This window comes from Dipteris shenzhenensis, chromosome 20 (genome assembly GCF_047967505.1).
Source record: "Dipteris shenzhenensis isolate YYH24624 ecotype China chromosome 20, Dip_SZ_1.0, whole genome shotgun sequence".
Classification (NCBI taxonomy): domain Eukaryota; kingdom Viridiplantae; phylum Streptophyta; class Polypodiopsida; order Gleicheniales; family Dipteridaceae; genus Dipteris; species Dipteris shenzhenensis.
In genome coordinates, this window is record NC_141615.1 from 29287730 (window position 1) to 29311380 (window position 23651).

Genomic DNA, 23651 nt, shown 5'->3' on the forward strand with positions numbered 1-23651 from the left:
GCAATTTGCATGACGGCATCTGGATGTGTCTGAAGTATCCCATTTGAGTCAACAAGGTGCGAAACACTCTCTCTACTATGTCTAGGGCCGAGAGTAGAGAAGAACTGCTTGTTGACTCTACCTCTGATTTGCGTCCAGAAGGACTCTTTGGCGTGAAAGGCATACTCTGCTCTCTGATCTAAAAGTGTCTGTTGATGAGCCCTTGCTGCAACAAGACGCTCCTGAATCCAAGCATCTGTAGGCCGTTTCCGCTCTTCTCTCTGAAGAGCTGCCAGTTGTTGTTGGATGGCATTCTCTCTCCTGCGAATCTCATCTCTCCTAATGCTAGCAACATAATGATAAAAGCTGCTAATGTCAGTGAGGGTTGCACCCACATTTGACAGGGACGACTGCCCACCCTACAGGTGAGAAACCCAAATCCATAGCATTGCCTCTGTGTAGAAGGCATCTGGAATCCTGATACTGGCTCTGTCCAGTGCCCAATCATCCACATAAAATCTGTCAATCCTTGCATGGATAGGCATCATTACTCTCCTGTTCGACCAAGAAAACAGAAGAGACTGTGGTTGAGTGTGAAAAGCATCATCATACCAAGCATCTTTGCCATTGAACTGAAAAAGGAAGGCATTCCATGCTGCTCTCTGCAGGGAGTGAATGCCACCTTCCCTACCCCCTCTTTTGTCTGAAGGCATCTCAACCATGTTGAAATCGCCCCCAATAATCCAAGAATTTGCAATATGTGACCAAGAGAGCAACTCCTTCCAAAGGAGGACACGATCCCCTCTCAAGTTGGGTGCATAAAGGTTAAGGAAGCCAACCTTACGCCCACCAATCATCAAAATAACCCACTGTACTCTAATGACCAAGGGGAGCATTGAAGAAGAGATAGAAATGCAAATGCCTCCCCTGGTGCCCAAGGCAGGTGACCAAAAAGTATGGCTAAAAAGAAGTTTACCTGACTTGGCACAATCTCTACCATCCAGCTTATGCTCTTGGAGCATAAGGATATCGATGGGGCCACCTGAAACACTTGGATGGAGTTGGTTACAAATCAGTTGCTTAGGGCGGCGATGAGGTATGCCACCGAGGCCCTGAACGTTCCAACTAATGATCCTCATCGATGGGAGGAGGAGGCCAGGTGAAAGGACCTACCTGACCTAGTGGTGGAGAAAATCCCCTCCTGTGAAAGAGTCCTCCTGTCAAGCGGAGGGAAATCAACTGGTGAAAGAAGACCCACTCCAGCAGAGGGGGAAACCCTGTCCAACGGAATCCCAATAATTGGCTCCCCCAGAGTAGGGGGTACAAACTCCTCCTCTATCTCAAACTCTGCCAAATCTACCAGTACTGTAAAAGAGTTCCTGTAGGAGGGAACTGGCATAGGAGTGCCCTGCACCCGAGGGAGAAGGAGAAAAAACCCCCTTACCTCTATCAAGAGGTGAACTGTGACTAACTGAGGGAGGGGGCTGATCAGGAGCATTAGTGATAACACCTGTAGAAATGGGTTGCCCCTCTTGATGAGCAGGTGGGGGGACTGGGGAACCACATCTACGTTTGCAAGAATATCACCTGTCTGTAACTGAGAATGGTCTGAGGTGCCTCGTAGAGGTGGCGGAGTGTCAGCAACCCTCACAGGCATCCAACGGGGTACTGATCGTACTGTGTGCACCGAAGAAGAGGGTCCAGGTCTAGGGGCTGGTCCCAAAGGTCCTGGGTGAGAAGGGGGGGCTCTGGTAGCGCGTGTAGAAGAAGTAGGACGAGAAGGCGGAATAGACCGTTTGGGCCTTTTTTTCTTCCTTGGGCAATCCATTTCATTTGAATGGTTGTTTCATTTTGAGAAATTGAGATATCTCGTGTCCCAGCTGACAGGTTGTACAGTTTTGCTAATTGAGGTGCCTTTTCTAAAAGGGTATGTATTAAAAAGGGACCTAATTTTTCTAGAGAGATCTTCTTCATAAGTGAGGACTATTCGATTACTGGTTAAGGCAGAGAGTGAAAAAGCCTAGGTGTTAATCCCACTCATTCAGACCAAAACCAGGCGAGGGCAGGAAGTTTATCAATTTAGCAAATTGACCCTATACCATTTAGCTGCCACTTATGAGTTGCAACATACTTCCTGACAATGTTTCTATGAAAGCCCTGAGCAAAGGTTTGAATCAACCAATCATACATAGCAATTTGATAGATGTTATTTTGTGAATATCTCCTTTACGCCTTCATTGTACACCTTTATACTTGATGCCTCTCTCACACATAAGACTGATCCTGTGTTCCTCCAGTCACATTTGAATTGGTTTGTGGCACAAAAAAGTAAGAGGTGGACAGAGGAAGGCTAATCGAGCATTGAAATACAAAGAGCCTTGAAGGCCCTCGCCTGAAGTTGTAAGCCTATTCTTATGATCTTGTGCATAATATATTGTACTAGCAGCATGTGCAAAGTCACCTGGTTGTAGCAATTTGGTTGGTTGTGGTGCCTCCAGCTAGGATCTACTGAATTCCTGCAGGATTAGGACTGGCAGCAAGGGCACTTTAATGCAGGGATGGAGAAAGCAACCACATGCATAGATCTAGTGTTGATGAACAATGTTCTAATATACTGACCTGGCTGCTGCTTTGTTCAAAACCTTGTCAGCTTGCAGCCCTGACCAACCATGAATTGGGTAGCTATCCCACTACTTGGCAAATTGATCATCACACTAAGTAAGATTTTGAAGGATGGAACCTCCCTTCGGTCCCTATTTTATATTTTTGTTGGTTTGACTAAAAACTATTCAAAATTCATAATAGGCTTTAATCAATATTTATTTGCAATTGAAAAAACTTGGGAGTTTTGTTCCCCCCAAATACAAGGACTTTCATTAAGTAGGAAAGAAATGGGTGAAGAGCCAAGATATTAAGGCATAGATAAATCATTTAGAACATGAGAAACAAGTGGTAAAGTGCCAGTGAAAATATTTAAGGAATGCAAATGCTGAAAGAAACCAAGATTGTGGCTAAAAGTGCTACACCAAGCCAGTAAGAGACTCAGAGAAGGAAGGACTACCTCTCCATTCTCTAAGAAAAAGTAGATCTCGAAGGTGCCTGCATTCTAGACCAAATGGCCACTAATGTGTGTACAATATCTGTCCAGATGGTAGCCATAGAATGAGTAGGGTGGATGTGGGTTCTTTCTATTTTTTTTTCGCAAAAAGTAGTGCTAGTTATATTGCTTGAAAACGAGAGTACAAGAAGGCCCAAAGGCCAGCGGGCTGTAATCACAAAACGGATACAGCCCGTGGTAACAGAATAATTACAAGCCTCTCAGGGCATAATCATCTGAGTGTGGACAAAAAGCCACGGTGGAGGCGAGTAATGCCACTGAAGACTTTGAGCAGAGTGCTGGAAGAAAAGCTCTTGATGGTCCCAGTCGTGAAGGAAGCGCCGTCTCTTCTCCTTCCCTGCCCGGGAGTCCCCCTGAATCTGATCCCACTGACCCTTGAGTGTGTGAATGATCATGCTCCAAATGTCCGCTAGGGTCTGGGTAGCAGAAGAAGCCTGATCTCCTAGGGTCTGCGCGCATGTGGAAGTCCAGATATGCCAGCCTACAATACTCCCACTCCCTATGATCTCCCAAACTGGGTGCCGAGTCATCGCTCCTGCATCTGTCTCTGTCAGATGCCAGGGAAGCTTTCCATGTATGCCCAGGTGGCCATGTATGCCCAGGTGGCCTGCGTGATGAAGAAAACTGGATCCTGCCGAGAGAACTCGTAAGCCAAGTGATGTCCCATCTCAATGCTGCACCAACAAACGGCTCCCCAAGTGAGCGGTCCTAGCTCGGGTGCAGCCCTCGCTAAGATCCCCATGACTCCCTTCCACACTGTCTGAGCATGCAAACAGCTCCAAAGGCAGTGCTTCAGGGATTCCTCCTCCTGAAAACACATCTGGCAGTGCCCCTCCTGCCCCACCTGCCTCAGCCATCTCCCAACTGGTAGCCCCTTATGGACCACCATCCAAAGAAAGTAAGAGATCTTCCTTGGCCGCCAGCTTGCCCATAGAGTTTTCCAGAATGTACGAAGAAAGACCAGAGATATCCCTTGGGCATACCAGCTATGTGCTTGGGTGGGTAGCCTACGCTGGAGAGCCCCAAGAGCACGCCTACCGGTACACGCGCTACATGAGAAGGGGGTAGGGTTCTCTGAGGTCTCCAGTGGTGGCCAACGCCACTCCCCTGGGTCCCACTCCCTCTGTCAAGGAGCGGCCCTCCCAAATCGAGAGTCTCCAGTCCTGGTCGTGCACAATCAGGGGGTCTATATGCCACACTTTCCCTTGCAGCCCTATGATGCGAAGGCGCTGTCAGGGAAGCTGGGGGTCGATCACGGCCTCTCTGGAGACGGCTACCATCGGCGACGGAGAAGAAATGAATCGAGGAGTCCGAGAAAAGGCCTGCAACCACCAAAGGAATGCCGCGGGGTGTGAACTGCCCTAGCCACCTCTCATCTCTTGGGAGGAGCTGTCTGGTGATCATGGGAATCCTCCAACCTGCAGGAATGGCAGCATGGATCTTCGCTCGCCGAGTCTGGATCCCACATGTCGTACCTATTGCTGCTGCCAGCTCGTCTGGGTCCAATTGGTTATAGACGTCCCTCCAAACTCGGAGCGCGAGCGCGCAGGCCCACGCTCCCAGAGCGCCCATGGGATATGGGATCTCTCTCCAAGCTGGCGACCTGTATCATCTGTCACCTGGCGTCTCCAGATCAGGGGCTGTCTGTCTATCTCCTCTCGGCAGCTTGGGGGGAACCTGGGAGAGACTGTGCCGTAGCTTCCTCCAGACCGAGACGAGACTGCGGAGGAAGGGGGAGCGGGGCTAAGTCAACGGGGCTGAAGTGAAAATCCACCGGATAGAAGGCTGCCAATCACCCCCTCTCTGGGAGATACACGCGTTGAGACCATGCTGAAGCAAGAGCTTCCACGTTTGCCCTCCTGGGGTTAGACCGCGGATGACTAACTTGCCAAGTAATGCCTGACTCTGAAGTTCTGGATCTATGATGCCAAGACCGCCCTCTGTCTGGGGGAGAATGACCGTCTGCCAGGCGACCTGGGCTCTGGTGGTGCCGGAACACCGTCTGAGCCAGACCACAGAAAGTTTTGCACTAGTCTCCTCAGCTGGGCTACGCACGATCTCGAGAAGCACCAGCAGGATGCCACATACCAAGCGGTGGCTAGAAGGACCCGATTGACCACAAGGGCCCTGCGTGCCAGAGGTAGCCGGGCCGTGCTCCAGAAGGCTAGCTTCTGTTGTATGGAAGCTAGGATCGGTAGGAAGTGCTGAGCCGGCGTGATATCCAGCCCTACCTAGAATCCCAGGTAAAGTGTCGTCTGTCCTCTAGAGATCCAGCGAAACCCCAGGAAAATACCCCACTGTGAGCTGGCTCCCGGATTCGTAAGAAAACCAACTGACTTATGCCAGTTGATTTTCGCCCCAACGGCTAGGCAGAAAACCTCTAAAGACAGTCTCACTCGCTCCAGTGACTCGATATCATCTTGCACATACAGGGCCGTGTCGTTTGCATACTCGGAGTCTAGAAGTTCTGCATCGTCCCGGATAGGGAGGCACATCCCTCGAAGACCAGTGGTACGGGCTCGTAGGAAGTGAGTCATGGCTTCCGCAAAAAAGAGGAAGAGATAGGGCGCAAGCGGGCAGCCCTGACGTACCGAGCGCTCGAGGGTGAATCTCTCCCCCATCTTGCCACTGATGATAACCCGGCTCTGTAGAGGCTAGCAATACCTCTGATCCACTCGTCCGGGAAACCGAACCGAGAAAGTGTGCCCTCCAAGAAGGACCAGTCTACCCTGTCATACGCCTTCTCAAAGTCAAGAAGGAGTATGGCAAGGTGCTGGCCACTATGCTGGGCCCACTTCGTCGCCTCTGAGAACGTGAAGATGTTGTCCAAAATGCTGCGATCCTGGACAAAACTAGTCTGGGTGTCGTGGATCAAGTCATGTAGCAGGGGTCGGATGCGGCTATTGATCATCTTGGTGAGGATTTTATAGGCAGTTGGAAGGAGGGTGATAGGGCGCCATTGTCTGATCTCCTGACGGTCCCCCCCTTTGGGGATGAGGCAAATCAAGCCTGTCGCAAGGCTCTTTGGCATCTATCCGCTGGAGAAGATATGCTGGAAGGCTGCGAGCAAGGGCTAGTGGATCTGCTCCCAAAAGGTGGTGAAGAAAGCTCTAGAGAGCCCATCCTCACTTGGGCATTTCTGCCCATCAATATCGCTCACAGCATCCTGCATCTCTGACACGGTGAACGGGGCGAGAAGGGTCTCACTCATGCTAGGCTGCACGAGCGACGGCGTATACCTCCACACCTCCTCCCTGCAACGGCGGGCACGAGGGTCTGGGGGCTCCTGTTGGAACAGGGATCTATAGAAATCTGTCGCCAAGTCCCTGACCTCGTCTGGATCTGTCCTGACACTACCATCCTGCGTCCTAAGAGATCGGAGCTATTCCCCTGCTGTCCTCTGGCCATGAGTCCTGAAGAACTCTTTGCACTCCTGTCGCCTTTCCTAGCCCAAAAGGACTTGGAAGCGTGGAATGAGAACTTTGAGCGTCGCTGGGTGATCTCCTCTAACATGCCTAACCTGCTGTCGTCTGAGCTCCTCGGAGCCTGGAGAAGACTGCTGCATCCGCTGTATTGAGGCAAGGTCTCGTCTGAGACCCCTCTCCTTCGCCCACCACTGCTGCCTGACCAGAGTCGCCTCCTGCTGACATATGAGACTAGACTCGGCAAGAACCTGAGCTACCTGAGCTGCCATATCCCCCCTGGGGTCCCAATCCTGCTCCCACAGGTCCACTATCCTGCTGCGAACCGCTGCTCTGGAGTAGATGGAGTCTGGGATTCGGCACGAGCGGGGAGGTAAGGAATGAGAGGCTGAGTCCAGGACTAGGATGACTGGGGCATGGTCAGAGAGGGTTGTCCTTGGAACCACCCCTGACTCTCCACCTCTGCCTATCGCCCAATCACTGACATAGAAATGGTCCAACCGCTCCAAAAGTCTGCCTCCCTCCCTCCTGTAACCCCAAGAGAAGTCCAAGCTCCCTGTCCATCTGCAAAAAGAAGGCTCCCTCCAACTGTCCCTACCTCCCACAGCGAACAAGGAGTGCCATTCTGCCTGCTCCGCCTGAGCTATACCAAGGAACTCTGGGCCCCATCCCTGTTGATCCTCTAGAGCCTCAAGGTTATTGAAATCCCCTCCTACAATCCAAGAATCCATCTCTGGCAATAAGTCTGTTAAAAAGCTCCAGAAAGCGGCTCTTCGTCTAAGGTCGGTCGGGGCATAGATATTGAGGATGCCGATGCGGGATCCCTCAATATTCAAGCCCACCCAAAGCGCTCGTCCGGGGATCAAGGTGCCAAAACCACACACATGCTGAACTAGAGACGCATCGATGGAGGTACAGACACCTCCGCTCCTCCCCTGCTCGCCAATCGAAGGGTCCCAGTAGGTGTGGGAGCGCCCTGTGAGGACCTTCCCACACTTACTGGTCTGAGAAGCCGAAAGCTTGTGTTCTTGCAATAGGAGCACATCTACCCTTCCCACCAAAGCTGGCTGGAGCTCCTGTCTGAGTACCATCTTCCTGGGGCCGCGGGTTCCTGATAAGTGGAACCCGTTGACGTTCCAAGAGATAATGCGTATACTCATGAAGAGGAGAGATGGGCCACAAAGAGCTGTCTGCTTGCGGTCGATGTCGAGGTGGTCGGAGGATGTCCAGTGTGCAGACGAAGGCGCTTCTGTGAAGGTTTCGAAGGAGAGGCCGGATCATCGGACCCATCCTCTAAAACCTTTAGCAGAGGGGAAAGGCCCTTCGTCCCATGGTGGTAAGCTCTCTCTAACCAACTAGAAGCCTCCGCCAGGGAGATACTGTAGAAGCCCGCTACCTCTGAGGTCCTCCAAGGGCGGAGCCCTTCCGCGTAGATCCATTCCAGAGGCGGTCGAATGATGACCAAAAGGCGGAATCGTTTGGCGCTGTGGCGCCATCTCAGACGAACGTCACCCTCCTTCCACTGCTGCTGAAGAAGCTCCGCTGCTCTGCTACCAATCCAGTTCTGTACCTGCCCCTGGGACTGATCACGAATCGTCTCCCAAACATTTTCATTCGTCCATTGCTTATTCCTGTCACTAATGATAGTGAAGGAATAGCTAGGACCATCATGGGGGGGGGCAAGGACGGACACCTTACCCTCCGCTCCCTTTCGGAGGAAGAAGATGCTGATGTCTAGGCATGCAGGGAAGGAGCCAATACCAGCTGCATCCAAGTAATCCCAAGGTCCTGCTCGGTGGAACTCCAAAGGTAGAGCTCTAGGAGCTGCCCTTGGGTGGGGGGACGAAGATGAGGAGTCAGAACCAGAGAGAGGGGTGCTGGCCGTCGAAAGAGTTGGAGTGGTGCTGGCCGTCTGCGGGGAAGGGCCTCTCCCCTCCACCGGGCCAGGGGGGGTAGGCGCGGAGGAGGTCTGTGCTAGCTTCGGGCCCGTAGGAGGAGGGGGGGTTCCCGTGGGATCATGCTCGAGGGAGAGGGGAGGGCTGAAACCAAAGGTGCCGGGGGGTTTCCCGGAGGGGGGGGAGGTAGGGGAACCGAGGAGGAGGGGGGACGAGGAGGGGGGTGGGGTGAAGGATGAGGAGGAGGCTGGCTGACCTTTCTCCTTCCCTTTCTCCTTCCCCTTACCGGGCTGCTGCTGACTGGTGACCATAGGGGTCTCTTGCTGGAGAGGGGGCTTTTTGGCTATTGTTTTGTTTCCTTTCCGTTTCCTTTTGACCTCAGTCCAGCCTTCCCCTTCTGGAGGGGTTGTCGATGCCTGGCGGGAGGGATCCTGAGTTGCCTGGCTGGGGGCCATCGGAGGTTCTGTCCTCGTGAAGCGAGGGCAAGAGCGTGCCTGCTGCCTGAAGCCGTGGCATCTCAGACACTGATCTGGGCGACCAGTGACCATAATGCGCTGCGTCACCACACCTGTGTCTGTCTCAATCTCGAACTCCGAGGGGATACTCTGCGGATCTAGGATTGCCACTTCGACGCGTGGCACCCCTTGGGCTGCCGCCGCATCAATGAAGGTGTCTTGCATGAGCCAGCCAAAGTGCGCCCCCAAGTCCTTGATGATCGGGCGAAGCTTTGTTGCGAGGCCTGGGAAGATGAGGGTAACTGGATGGCGGGGGATGCGGAAGTGGGCATCGAAGTCCGCTACACTGAAACCCCTATACCATGGGACCATAAGGATGATCTTCCCACCCACAGAGGTAGGGGACCGTCTAACCATATCACTTGCAGCCTGTGCCGAGGAGAGCTTGAGCCAGAAGATACCACGTCCCATGAGTGCGACCTCCTTAATGTGGCTGTCCTCAAGGTATAGGGTGGACTGCAGCCAGTCCCTGATGTCTGCTCGTGAAGGGGCGTAGCCAATGACTCTTCCATAACGGAAGTCTGGGAAAAGTCATTGGCGGCCTGCTTCACCAAGGAGACCTGATGCTCTGTCAGTGTTATGCGGTAGGCTGAAGGAGGGGGGGGGGGTCCGTCTGGGCCACCGGTTCTGGGCTTACGGCCGCCATACCGCACCGACAAACTGCGAAAGCTCCAAAAGGCGGGGGAAAGGAAATGGCAGAGGAGAGGGAGGGAGGAGTGGGGGCGGAGGCGGGGAAGGAAAGAAGGAGGGATGGAGATGCACGAGGAAGCGGGGGGAGGAGAGGCGGCAGCGGGGAGAGAGAATGGCGAGGGAGGGGAAGGAAAGGAGGAGGGAGGGGGTGGCAGCGCGGCGCAGGGCGGGGAAGGGGAGGGAGGAGAGGCGGGGGTGACCTGGGTTCTTTCTGAAGTCTCTGTACATGTGGATCTGGAAATCTGCCAAGCAGAAATGCTAGCAATATTTTCCCAATGCATATCCATCTATGCAGGTGGAGTTTTGTACTGAGAGGCAGGATCAGTGTCAAGACGACAAAGATACCGAACCGTGACCTCCCAAGAAGTGACCTAGGCTAAAGTGGAGGAACAAAAGTCCTGTAATTGAGCTCAAACGATCCTACCCAAGTGAATGAAAGTGAATTGATGCAGTGAATCTTTCAAGACCTTTCCTTTCTTTGTCTTTAGAGCAAGCAATGCGAACTTCCAATAAGTTTTAGATTAAAGCCACAGGATGGAGAAAGTCCAAATCTCAACATTGGGAAAGCTTTCAGATGACTTCATATTTGTAAAGGTCTTTTTGGAGGAGACTTTGGAAACCCCCCTTGGAACAAGAAAATCTCCATTTCTTTTGGGTTTTTATTCATGGAGGGATTGCTATAAATCAGTGGTGGAGCACTTTTGGACCTGACCCTTTGATGCTTGTTTGCTGCGGAGTTTATTCAGATTGCCTTTGGGATTGCAAACAGGCCCCCATTGAAACAACTTTATGGCAACACCTCCATGAAACAAAGCCTCCAACTCCCGAGGGTAGTGTCCTCTTGATGAGGGTCAACGTACCAGCCAATAGCACAAAAGCATTGCTCCATATAGTCTACACTCTGACCGGCTCAAGGTGCGAATCCAAAATAACATCCTCATCCAAAGATGTAAGCAATTTGCCCCCAAATGCACTATGCAGACCACGGTGTCTCCACCTCTGTCCCACATAAGCCCAATGATCTGCAGAAGAACACCTGTGCTAGAGAAAGCCCACATCCATCTGAATGATCCTATGCTGTCCCCTTTCTCCAAGGGGATAGTTGCATCTATCTGAGCGCTTCCCTTGACACAACTGGTTATCTGCATTTTGTGCTCTTTGGGGATGACTTCAAGGCCTTCCAAATCCCAGTGAAGAAGTAGCACCTTTCTTCCCTCGGACCACTGCATATAACCAAAAATCCCCTAAGGTCTACCATGGTGATCCAAGGTAGAATCATACCACATGATCAGCTGTCTGTCGATCTTACCCTGCAAACTGGGGAGGGTCCTCCACAAAGAACCCTTGAAGCTGGGCCAAGTTCTGATTATAACAGCCATAAATGGTGAGGAAAGTGTACTGAGAGCTGCCGAAGGAGAAATACACTTGGTGTTGTCCAACTACTCACCACTTGAGGAAGGAGTACAAGATCCAATGCATTGTGAGAAAAATTCTTCCACAGCTCTTACTTAAGCAAAAGTCCCTTGACAACAAAGTCGCAAAGCAAATGCCTACATTGAGTGTCTGGATCAGTGATATTGAGCACTCCCTCTTGGGTTGGAAGAATCATCCCAAGCCACTCTAGCTCTAGCATCCGATGACCCATCAAGTCCAACTCAAAGGAAGTTCTGATGGGCCTTTTAAGCTGTGCAATGCAGTCCCTAGGGTGGCACCAACATGAGCAAACAAAGCAGGCAGTGGTGAACAACACTTGGTTGACGACTACCACTCTAGAAGAAAGATCCAACCTGGCTGAGTCTCAAAAGAGGAGTTTCCTCTCAGTACTCTCCAAAACATGAGCAAACTGATGTGCTTTCTTTCTTCTCTGTTCTTTGTTCTTCAGCATCTGTGTCTTTCACAATGTGAATCTAATGCGATACCATCCTAAGATCTTCTTGATATTGCACTTATGGGGACATTATAGCACCATTGTTTGCAGTCATTGGTGAGGCTGCATCATTGTCACCCCCATTTGCTTTACATTTTTCAGCCTCATTGGCTTTCATGAATATATTTTGAGGATAACTTGCCAATGACTGTCCTTATTCCTGTTTGTCTCTCATGTTGTTGCTCATTTGATAGTTTCAGCGAAGTTGAAAGGAGATGACATATGTGATTTGTGCCTTTACTATTGGGTTCTATTGTCTTGTGCATTTGCTTGCTAGACTTACGTATGTTTCTAAACATAGGGTTTAGATAATTATGCTTCTCCCTTCCCTAAGCCCTTGTTGATCTTTCACAATACCGGATCTGAGCATCATGGTCCTCGTGTGCCCAACAAAGATGACCTATTTGATGGATGCACATCCTTTGATCATCCTATATTTGTTACTTTTGTGAGATGAAAAGGTGTCAGACTATGTTATACATGCTGCAGGTTTGATATCGCTCCTGTTTGAAGCCTTCCACAACTTCACTGACTAGTACTACCCTTTTCTGGTGCTGAAACTGGATCTTTGGGACTGATAGGGACTTGACATGATGTGGTGGGGAAGTGAAGCTTATGCATCTTCATTCATGTGACCTTTAATTTGTTCATAGTTCTTGGCTTATTGGAACGTTCATGGTTTGGAGCTCTGTGAGAGAATTTTCACGCTTTTCATGGTATGGGACTCCAGATTTGAGACGTAACTTTAATGGGTCCAGCTTGCTTCTGCTGAGGAAGCTATCTAAAATGTGTAGTGGATTTATCAACCCCTCAATTTATTTCATTATTGTCTCATCCTAGTTGTCTTGCATTATTCCCACGTCGTTCTTCGACGCTCATTACGGCCCTATAGAGCAGTCTGAGCCATATGCTCTAGAGAGCACTCTCAGCCACATGTTCTGTAGCTCACCTAGAGAGCATTACTCTCCTTGAGAGCAGTCTTAGCCACATGTTCATTACTGGACTAAAGAGCAGTCTCAATCACATGCTCTGTATGTTACCTAGCCCACTTTTTCTGGGGAAGAATGCTGCCAAGTTCAGTAACTTTTTCTTATGATCATGCCTTTTGTAAGGCTTACAAGGTTGCTAATAATAACACTTTTGAAAGATGTTTGATTGATGTTTAGTCTCCTATAAACTTTTACCAACATAAAGTGTTTCTCAACAGAAAATTACATATCTGTCTGCCATGGGTGAGTAGGTAAGCTGACATGCAACGAGACTTCCAATTTATCTGTTCTGAGCTAAAACGCAACAAGACTCAAATTATCTGTTCTGAGCTTTAGATTGCGTGTTTCTTGTGTTGTTAATCTGACAAGGCTGGTATAACTGATTCCTATCCTTTTCAACGTGGAGTGATGTGCGTACTAACGTGATGTCTTTGTTGTTTTTTCTGATATTTAAATCGCTTGAGCCCTCTTTGTTGTTGTTTCAGGGGCTTGTTGTCACCTTCTGACATACTTCGAACACAGCCTCATTTAGTTTTGCTTGGTACAGGGTTTGCATTTGGGTATCTTGTTGTGAGTTTCTTTATCCCATCCATGTTTTTGTATTGTCAATGTTTGGATATTGGCCTGGTGTGAGTTTTTGGAGCTCATCTAAGCATAACAACATGTCATAATTTGAGCTGGATCATTGGTTACTCTTGCATGCGTCATTACTCTTTTAATGCATCAAGGGGAGTAGTACTGATTTTGAAGGCAACATGCTGCTAGGGGAGGATGATCCTAGCTCACCTGTGCCATGAACCAAAAGGTTTAAAGACTGGCATGTGCATGGTATGGTATTCTTACATCCGTGACACCGCTACAAAAAATTTTCATATTCCCCTTGCAAAGTACTATGGTCAAAATTTTTCAAGGTGGCGTGATAACTTTGTAGTAGTTTTCTAACGACAAATCAGTTAGGATGCACAGCAATTGTGCTAATGATTACATTTTGAATTGGTGTGATGAGCTAATTGTTGTATTTGCTGCAGTCACTGTTGTTCCTTCCGGTTGCTATTGTTAATGCTTTATCTGCAAGCCTTTTGGGAGGGTAAGTAAAAGTATTTTTGGCCTAAATAGGACCTGTAAGTGCTGTAGCACATTGTTATTTCAGGTAGAATGTCTTGTATCCCTCCATTTTAGGTTTTGGTTATTCAGTTACTTCTCTGACCTCGGGGTCAGCGATCATCGAGGCTGTGAAAATCTAATGTTTTGGGAGTGATGCATGCTAATACTCCATCAATTCAGCTTTTGAAAACTAATATTTTTGAGAATGATGCTAATCCTGCATTGTTAGTTTGTGTGTGGGTGTGTATGTGTGTCAAAAAAGAGACTTCTATTAAGTTTGCATGAAACACCCAGAGAAAGGCTCAAGGTAGAAGTACAACATGCTAAGCATCAGAAAAGAAACCCAAATATGGCATAATTAAGCCATTATAAAGAGCTGGAAAATAACCAAGGTTGAGGCTGACAGGGCCACCTCAACCCTGCGGGGGCTTCTGAGAAGAAAGGGGAGCCACTCCACTCCCTCAGGCAAACATTCCTCCTGGTAAAGGCTGCTACTGCATGGTCCCCCAAATGGCTACAAGAGTGTGTACCGTGTCTGTCCAGATACTAGCCAATGTGGGGTAGATTGGGAACCATCCAAAGCTTCTGTACATCGGGATCTCCAAATATGCCATGCTGATATGCTTGCCAGAATCTCCCACTAAGTATCCACAGATGCATGTGCAAGTCTGTATAAAGAGCCAGGAACACCGTCCAAAGAACATGACTCACTCAACTGTCATCGAATCGTAGAACACTTGAGGCCCTGAAAGAGAAAACCATGCTACCAGGCCCCAGGCATGAAGAATGGAGCATGCATAAAGGTGCTCAAGAGTCTAGTGTTCTTTTCCAAATAATCCTCGTGTGTTTGCAGTCCCATAAGTAATGGTGAATAGACTAATCAGTAGGTAGGCAACGAGAACATGTGGAATCTGTCCCGAACCTCGGCGTCCACTAGCACTAGTTACCGCAATCCCTCCATGAATAGAGAGCCAAAAGAAAAGAGTGGTTTTTCTATACCTGAGGGATTTCCAGAGTCTCTTCCAATTCTGCAGATCAGGAGAAATCTGAGAGATTTTCTCAATGGTGGGATTCCAACCTCTAAGGCTAAGCTGGAATCTCCTGGCATTACTATGCGTGTATTGAAAGAAGGGGAGGCTCTTCTCTTAGTGCCTTGCACCAATCCATTCCCATTTCCTGGGGTCCCATTTTAAACACCTTATGGGGGCACCTCCATAGAGCGAAAGCCTTCATGAGCCCAAGGTATGTGACCTGGGTTAGGGTCTAGGGACCATCCCGACTCCAAAAAACACTGTTCCACATAAATTATAACTCTGATAGGCAATATGCATAAGACTTTCATCCGTGGATCTAGATAACCTGTCCCCAGCGTGAATATCAAAGACCAAGGCATCCACGTTTGATCCTCGTAATCCCACAACCTGAAGTGGGATCCTTGATCTCATAAAGGCTACCTAGAGTGAAACGTGTCATCTGAAGGAATCCAATCCAAGGATATGGTTGCATCAAGTTGCTGGATTCTCCTTGCACGTCCTCTGAGGTGACTTACTAACTGGAATTTGTGATAATCTTGAAGGCATTTGATGATCCTCCAAGAACCTACAGAGGAAGCAAGATCTCTCTCCCATGAGGACCACTGCATATAATGAGATGTACCTAGCGATTGGCCATGCTCATCAATTATACTATCATTCTGCATGAGTGACAAATGATCCTCCAAGAACCTACAGAGGAAGCAAGATCTCTCTCCCATGAGGACCACTGCATATAATGAGATGTACCTAGCGATTGGTCATGCTCATCAATTATACTATCATTCTGCATGAGTGGTTCTTGTCAATGTCTTCCCGAGAGGAAGGAGGGACTGTGTGAAGAGTACTACTAAAGCTGGCCCAAGCTTGCAAGATAGCAGGCATAAGAGGGGAGGAAGGAACTCTGAGATGGGCTGATGTAAAGATCCATCTAGTACTATCATTCCAATCTCCACCAATGGAAGGAGTGCAGGACTATATGCATCTAATGAAGAAATCCTCTTAAGGTTTCTGCGCTGGCAAGAGTCCTCTGACCACCACCTTACGTAATGAATCTCTGCTCTGCAAGGTTTCATGCATATGAGTCACTCAATCCAAACATAGGATATTTGACCTTGAGTTATGTGGAAATGGAGACTAAGGGTTGTTGCACCCAAATTGAAGGTACTGAGCCGTTATGGACGCAGTAGTAGGCTGAAAAAACTTCTTTGTATTGTTCTGGATTGTTAACAAAAGTCTAGAGATTGTTTGACTGCAACATACCTCTACTGAGTTTTGACAAAAGACATGCGGCTCAAGGCCCGACAGACTAAGGATCCTAAGGACCAGCAAGCACAGTGCTTGCACTACAACAGGAGAAGAACATGAAAGTCGACTCTCATGAAGACGAATAAGATAATCCACTGCATAGGCGCCGGTATGTGAAAAGGACATTTAACCACTGGTGCTTCTCCTTCAAAAGCGTAACCGCTTGCTTTGGATTGGCAAGTCAAGTTAGGCCATGTCAAGAGGAATTCTTCAGCCAATGCATGCATATCGTAATGCCACGTTGTTTGCATGGTGACCCCTTGCTGACCACCGCCTAAATCATTCTTGCTACAAAGTCCTCTACGAGGATCACCAAACAACCCCAACATCCCCCCCTTGATCTGAGGGGACTGAAGCTACAATTGAAAATGGAAATGACAACAAGCAATGTGAACAACATGTCTACACAGGGCTGTGGCAAAACACTAGAATGAGATGGTCACACTCACACAGAGCACAACCTAAAGAACGTGAGGCACCCACATAGGGGCAAGGTGCACAAAAAGCATAGTATTTGAAGCTTTTTAGAATACCCAACCGCCATCCACACTTGTATCTCCTTCAGCAACTGCAAGACCAGTAAGTTCCTTGACTGGTGGAGTCTCCTCTACTACACAAGCCTTTTCATGCTTATTCAAAGAATCAAGTGTCTTTCGATAACAAAATTTCTCTACATGCCCATCTTTGTGACTATACTGACAAATCAGCAGATTCTTTACTTTATGCTTCAATTTCTTTGCTTGTGGCTTCTTCTACCTAGAGTTCATGGCATCAACTCTCTCTCCCCTTGGCAACAGAATCTCGGCTCTTCTCTCCTCGCTTGGTAGCATCGAAACTACGATATGAAAATCAAGATTGTCAGACCCAAGTGACTAACTTTGCCTACCTTGGTAGCAGGCTGGATAGAAGAATGGCTTTGGCATTGTCATCATCCACACGCCCTCCCAATGCATGCAACTACTTCATTATCGGTTGCAGCTTGTTCAAATGTGAGCCCAAATTGTCCATCCCATGTGCAACCCAAAAAGGCCTTGTTTTAGAACAATGTTCGAAATCTTTATTTTTGACCCGAACAACCTTTCCAACAACGTCCTATTTTGTGCTACAGTGTTTGACATGTCTACACGGTGAAAGAAATAAGCCCAGAGTTCGCCCAAAGGATCCCCAAGGCTTTTTCGTTCTTGACTTCCCACGCTTGTATTTTTTCAGAGCCTTGGTTGTTGGAAGGTTTCTTCTCAAACTCGAAAACCATTCCATAGAGACGTTTTTCCATAAGAAATAGCCTAACCGACAATTGCCAGGTTGGAAAGTTACACCCATTGAATTTGGACAAAGAAGATTCATCCTTCTCATCATCCCACAAAAGAGTCCAAAAGGCATCACCAGGAACTCATAATGATTAGTTGGAGTCCTAAATGCTTTGTATGCTCATCTTCATTCTTATTGAAGTTCAAGATATGATCAAAGAATACCATGACAAAATGATTGAGTTAAAATCTCGAGATCCTTCTCATCATCCTACAAAAGATAGCAGGAGCATTAGTAAGTCCAAAAGACATCACCAAGAATTCATAACAATGAGGTAGCGTGCTAAAACCTATATGATCTATTTAGTTTTTTCGGTTCTTATTTGGTGATTCTTAGATTGAGATCTAACTTGCGAAAATCTTTTACTCACTTATGTATATCTAGTACGTCATCAATTCTGGGTATTGGATAACGATTTTTAATTGTTACCTTGTTAAGAGCTCTATATCCAACACACATTCAAAATGTACCATCCTACTTCATGGCAAGAAGAATATGTGCACCAAATGATGAACTATTGGGTCGTATCAACTTTTTTTTAAATATGGTTTGAATTTGATCATCAACTTTCTCCGTCTCAATGTGATTCATTCTATAAGAGGCTCTACAAGGATAACTTGCTCTTGGTTGCAATTCAATGGCGTGATCTTCATGTCTTATCAGCATCTCAAATTAAGAGTCGTCTGCAAATCTATCCTCGTAAGCAATTGAGGAGCTATGCCTCTCTTTGTCAATTCACTCATGTCTCTGTTGGAAAGCTGAAAGGAAAGCAAAGAGTGGACACAAACTCAGAATACTTGCATTACTTAGTTGTAGAATGAAGAAGAGTGAGGTCCTTAAGTAGGCACCTCATACATGCTCACTGACATCACTGATGACTTCAGAGCTCCACAATCATCTCCTCAATCTGCTCCTAGATTCTCTCAATCATCCTATGTGGCTCTCCACCACCTAACTGTGCTTGTGGGCACCTAACTGTGCCTCTAGCACTCACACATAGAAACATAAGGTGTGCCTGAGGCATACACCTTGAGATATCCCAACAAACCCCCCTTCAAGGGAATGCCTCAGGCTATGTCAAGGATACATCTAGTCTCATAGTTTCTCATGCCATCTCATGGTGGTCAAGGATAAATCTATGGCTAGGTTCTCATGCTAGCAAGGGTTCCCTTGGGTGTAAGGTAAACAGAAAGGGATACAGAAAAGACCTTCCAATGGTTATCACCCCTGCATGTACATGCACACAATGTCTGTAGGAGGTACCATGGAACAAAACATACACATGGCCTACATCATAAGGTGACCAGAGGTGTTTACAAAACACACAAAACACAATAGTTTATTTTCATTCATTTTGGAGGACTATCCAGGCTGAGTACCTTGACATAAAAAGAGAGATCTGGAGCATACATAGAGATGATTTAAAATGCATAATCTTCAAAGGATGCCTCATCTTGTGGAGGCAAAATATCCAAGTCAAGGCAAGGTCTTACCACATGGGCAGTGTCTAGTGCCTTATAAGATGGTACTATGATAGAACAAGTGGATCTGAAAGTCATATCCTTCAAGAGAACAATTATCTTGTTATCTCCATAGTTGTGTAGAGAAGCATATCTTAGGTATCTGACCTTCATCTTTTTCTTGTACTTGGAGTCAAATAAAAGTGCCATGAGAGGGTAGATCTCTGTAGTTGCTTCCTTTTTGGCAACCATTGTTTTGGCAATCTTCAACAAGGAAGTCAGGTTGGCATTTTCATCCTTTGTAGCATAACAAGACATTGCTTTATGTTTTGGCTTTTCACATATTTTGCATAAGCAAGCCATGAGAGGCTCTAACCCAGGTAGTGGGTAGTGTCTTCTCTCTTACAGGGCTTAGAATAACAACTGAAATGCTTCAAAATATAAGCATTTAATGTAGCAAAGTCTTGTGACCAAATTTCAAACAATGATGCTTCTTCTTACATGCTTCATAGAAGTGGGTGAAATAAACACTTTCCAATCAAAACCAGGTCTAGCAAGTCAAAACAAAACTGAAGCAACACTTGTACTGAAGTTATTGAAAACTTCAAAAGACCAGAAATGCTAGAGTAGCATTTTATGTAGCATCATCTTCAAAAGCTTGTCAAAACTGTCAAAACTAGAGAGCTGAACTTGGAGGGCTTATAGCTCACTCTTCAAAGCAAAAGAAAGGGGGCTTTCTGAGGCAAAAGAAAGCTGGTATACCACAGTAGATCCTCTGGGAAGAAGAGGCGAAAAGATGCGTCAGGTCGCCTTCTCCTCCTTCAACAAAGTCGACTGGTTTTTCTCTGTTTTCTCCTCAATATGCAGCCATTGTTGCTCAGATTTCAGCACAAGGTAGCTCTAGGTATGGACCAGTCCCCCCTGAAAGGAATTAGAGAAAGATCAAGTGTGCTGGGAGAAAATGCAGAAGAGACAGTCGACGACCTTCGTGTAATGGCGACGAGCAGAGGCGAAGATTCGTCAATTCCTTGCAGCCAGAAGTTCGCCCCAACAAGGTGGATCTCTAGTTGGAAGGGCGTGGGAAATGGCTGAGAATCGGAGGAGAACAGGCTTAAGCAAATTTTTGGAAGAAGAGGGAGAGATGGTGAAGAAGAAGAAGAGGAAGAAGATGATGATGTGGCAGAAATGGGCTCAAGGAGGATCAAATGGCTCTGATACCATGTTGGAACACTGAAAGGAAAGCAAAGAGTGGTGGACACAAACTCAGAATACTTGCATTACTTAGTTGTAGAATGAAGAAGAGTGAGGTCCTTAAGTAGGCACCTCATACATGCTCACTGACATCACTGATGACTTCAGAGCTCCACAATCATCTCCTCAATCTGCTCCTAGATTCTCTCAATCATCCTGTGTGGCTCTCCACCACCTAACTGTGCTTGTGGGCACCTAACTGTGCCTCTAGCACTCACACATAGAAACATAAGGTGTGCCTGAGGCATACACCTTGAGATATCCCAACAGTCTCTTCAAGAAGTGGGGTCACTAAGAAATTTCTTTGATCTTGTATTTTTGGACCTTGAATTTGATGTCTTTGACCATGTTTGTTTGCTCTTCCTCTTGACCTTGAAAAGCTCTTGAAAGCATCATGTCATCCAATGGTTGGGTTTTGCATGGAGAGTTTAACAAATCGGTCATAAAGGATCACAATCCTTTGACTGCCCACAAACCCATAGATTCTAAACAAATAATGGGGACCAAACATGGGAGATGCTTCAACTAGATTTGCAGTAGGTTTATCTTTGCCCTGCTGTCTCCTTGCAGAAGAGCACTCAACCTTCTGCTCGGGATTCTTGCTCTCTAGAACATTAGACTTTCCAAAGTGACCCAAGAGTAGAGGGCATTTATAAAATGGATGCCCAGCTGAAATTTTGTTGCTGTCAAAACATCTCTTTTCTCTTATTAATCTCTCTTTTCTCCGTTTTTTCCATACGTTACCATACGCATATGTCATACAATTATGGAAGTATGATTGGAGTATGGGTCCAGCCCCTAGGGCTGAAACATACGTGACTCTAATTTTACCCAAAAACGTTTAGAAAAATATACATTGTACTCATTACATTGACATAGAGCTACAAAACTTTCAACTTCAAACTTGTATTAATATGAAAGTCATGATTCATGAAAGTTCAAATAGTCCAGCCTCCAGAGACCCAAAGAGTCCAGCCTTCAGAGACCAGAGTCATCTGGAATCTAGATTCTGACACATCATGATCAATACTACACTAAACATCATGATCAAAGGTAGTAGGTGGTAGAAACTTGGAAGTAGGTACTACACCAAAACATCAAAGGCAAAACATCATATAAGAAAAGGCTGCCACAGCCTGGAAATAAAGCTGAAAATTGAAATGCATCACGATTCACAACCGATGAGGCTCAAACCTCAAGCTGCATCCTCATCCTCATTCTCTTGCTCTTGCTTATCCTCATCCTCATCATCATCTGCATCAATGCCATCCTCCTCCTCCTCATACTACTCCTCCTTGAGACCATCCTTGAGGCCAAGCACACCCAAAGTAGGCCAACAGTGTACGGAGTATGGGTTAGTAGCGTATGGATTAGAATAGTGCTAAGAAATGCGTTTTCCAAGGTTTTGGCCAGGCACAAGGTTTCGGACTCGTACGGAAGGCTGTACAGAATACCGTATGTACGGACGTCCGGTTGGAGTACACAAAAAATGTCCATACGCTTATGGACCTAACACCATCGACATGTGATGCATATGAACATAGGGTTTGGAGGGTTTTCTTGGGTAGTCATTGACATTCTTATAAAACCACTCTTTAATGGCCGGTGAAAGCTCGTTTGAACAATCACTCGTTTTAGGATTTAGCTCTCTTTCAATCATCTGTACCATTTTCATAGCTCAAAGCAAGATAGTAACGCCTTGAACTTCTACCTCATACCTTATATTAGGTTCGAGTGACCTGACATATCTGGTGAACATATTACTTTTAGATTGACCCTAGAATTCAAGCATTTGCTTCTCAAATTGCTGAAGTCTGTCCCTTTTTGAATGTGAGGTTCCTTTGACAACTCGAGGAATGCTAGAATATGTAGCCACCAATGTATGAGGAAATCAGTCAGCTCGCCACTACCTGCTTGTGAACCTTAGGCAAATCCAGAAGCCTCTCTTTCGTTCCATGAGTAGGAATTTGGAATCTGCTTTTAAATTGAAGGTTTAGAGTTTCTGGTGGGGTAAGGAGTGTAGCAATAGATAGAAAGTATGGCTTAGGCCAGCTGTGCCACAGCAAAGAAGAAACATTGGATTTTGGGGATGTCCCTCCTTGGTGTCTCCTTTCTTGTTAGAAATGTTTTGTTGGCGCTCGCGTGCGCACACACACACACACCCCCTTTTTCTGCAGTTTGCAAATTATGGTCGCCAGTCAGATTTGCATTAATTATGTAATAGCTCATGGTCTTGTCTCTTGTGTTGCACCCTTCAGGTCACCTTTTATTGATGAGCGATGGATTCTCCTTGGTTACTGTGCTTTCACAAGTATAATGCTCTTTTTCCTCCCTCCATATTGCCAAGCTGGACTAAATTATGCACTCTTAAGGTTGACTTGAACGTTACTTTCCTTGAATGCTGAGGATGCTTACCTTTTTTTCCTGCAGTATCCTTATATATGCACTTTGCTGTCAGCGTTATTCATGAGATCACGGGTGCTCTTCGTATCCATTGCTTTAGGTAAAGTCTCACTCTCGTATCTGTTCAAGCTCATTTGTGCCTAATGATATCAGCATAGTGTCTAAATCTGTCCTGATATTCCACTTTTGTCTGTAGGATTTTTCCAGAGCTATAATGTGAATTAATTTAAGTGCAAAACTGCTATTTGTTGGATAATAGTTTTAAAGGACATGCTCCTACTGCAAGATGTGTTTTCTTAAATTATTCGAAACCTCTGCAATGAGTAATAAGTAAAATTTTCCTGGCTGCAGGATTGGCAGGAAGCAGACGTAGTCTTATGAACTGTCAGCTTTATTTGGAATGAAGGTTGAAAGATGCAGAAATCAGTAATATGAGATATGCATTATCCCCTTGTATACCATTATGCAAGCACAATGGGCATAAAGTAATGCATGGTTATTCAGAGTATACTGGCCCAATGGGAAGGCCAGAATGCACCCTTTTCCTAATTTGTGTGGTTTAAGTTGCATTGTTCACCAGCCCGAGTGTGTGTGGAGTAATTGGAACTCTTTATTTTAAGAATACCTTGGAGAAAGTAATGGATAATGAATTATTCCACCTATTACACCTTATAGAACTCTAAACCATAACATTTGGGTCAAAAGTTCTAGCATTAGCCATTTGCCAAATAACATTCTCTAATTCTGGAAGATAGTGGCCACTCTGTAATTGAAAACATAGAAGCAGGAACCACCTTTCTGCATACGCTAGGAGTTTCTTGCATGGCAACATCCTCCAACCTTGTTTCTATAGCATGAATTGAATTAAGTGTAAAACTGCTATTTGTTGGCTAATAAAGTTTTAAGGAAATGCTCCTACTGCAAGATGTGCTTTCTTCAATTATTTGAACCTTTGCAATGAGTAACAAGTAAAAAAATCAACTGGCTGCAGGATTGGCAGTAAGCAGACATAGTCTCATGAGCTCTCAGCTTTATTTTGAATGAAGGTTGAGCGATGCAGAAATCAATAGGATAAGATTTACATTTTCTGCCATGTATACCATTATGCAAGCACAATGGGCATAAAGTAATGCATGGTTGTTCAGAGTATACTGACCCTTTGGCAAGGCTAGAATCCTTTTCCTGATTTGTGTGGTTTAAGTTACACTGCTCACCAGCCGGAGAGTGTTTACAATGGTAGGAACTCTTTAT

At 46.6% G+C, this 23651-nt stretch overlaps 1 protein-coding gene across 1 annotated transcript in view; it reads left to right on the forward strand.

Moving 5' to 3' along the window:
• The window catches only part of LOC147889503 (choline/ethanolaminephosphotransferase 1-like), a 96857-nt gene extending 73612 nt beyond the window's left edge, over positions 1-23245 (forward strand). Inside the window, exons 14-19 of the mRNA XM_087391236.1 lie at positions 13021-13105; positions 13301-13363; positions 13564-13622; positions 22256-22308; positions 22428-22500; positions 22752-23245. Of these exons, the coding sequence (XP_087247362.1) occupies positions 13021-13105; positions 13301-13363; positions 13564-13622; positions 22256-22308; positions 22428-22500; positions 22752-22773 (355 nt within the window). The 3' untranslated portion in view covers positions 22774-23245. The remainder of the gene's footprint in view (positions 1-13020; positions 13106-13300; positions 13364-13563; positions 13623-22255; positions 22309-22427; positions 22501-22751) is intronic.
• Positions 23246-23651: the final 406 nt, after the last annotated feature.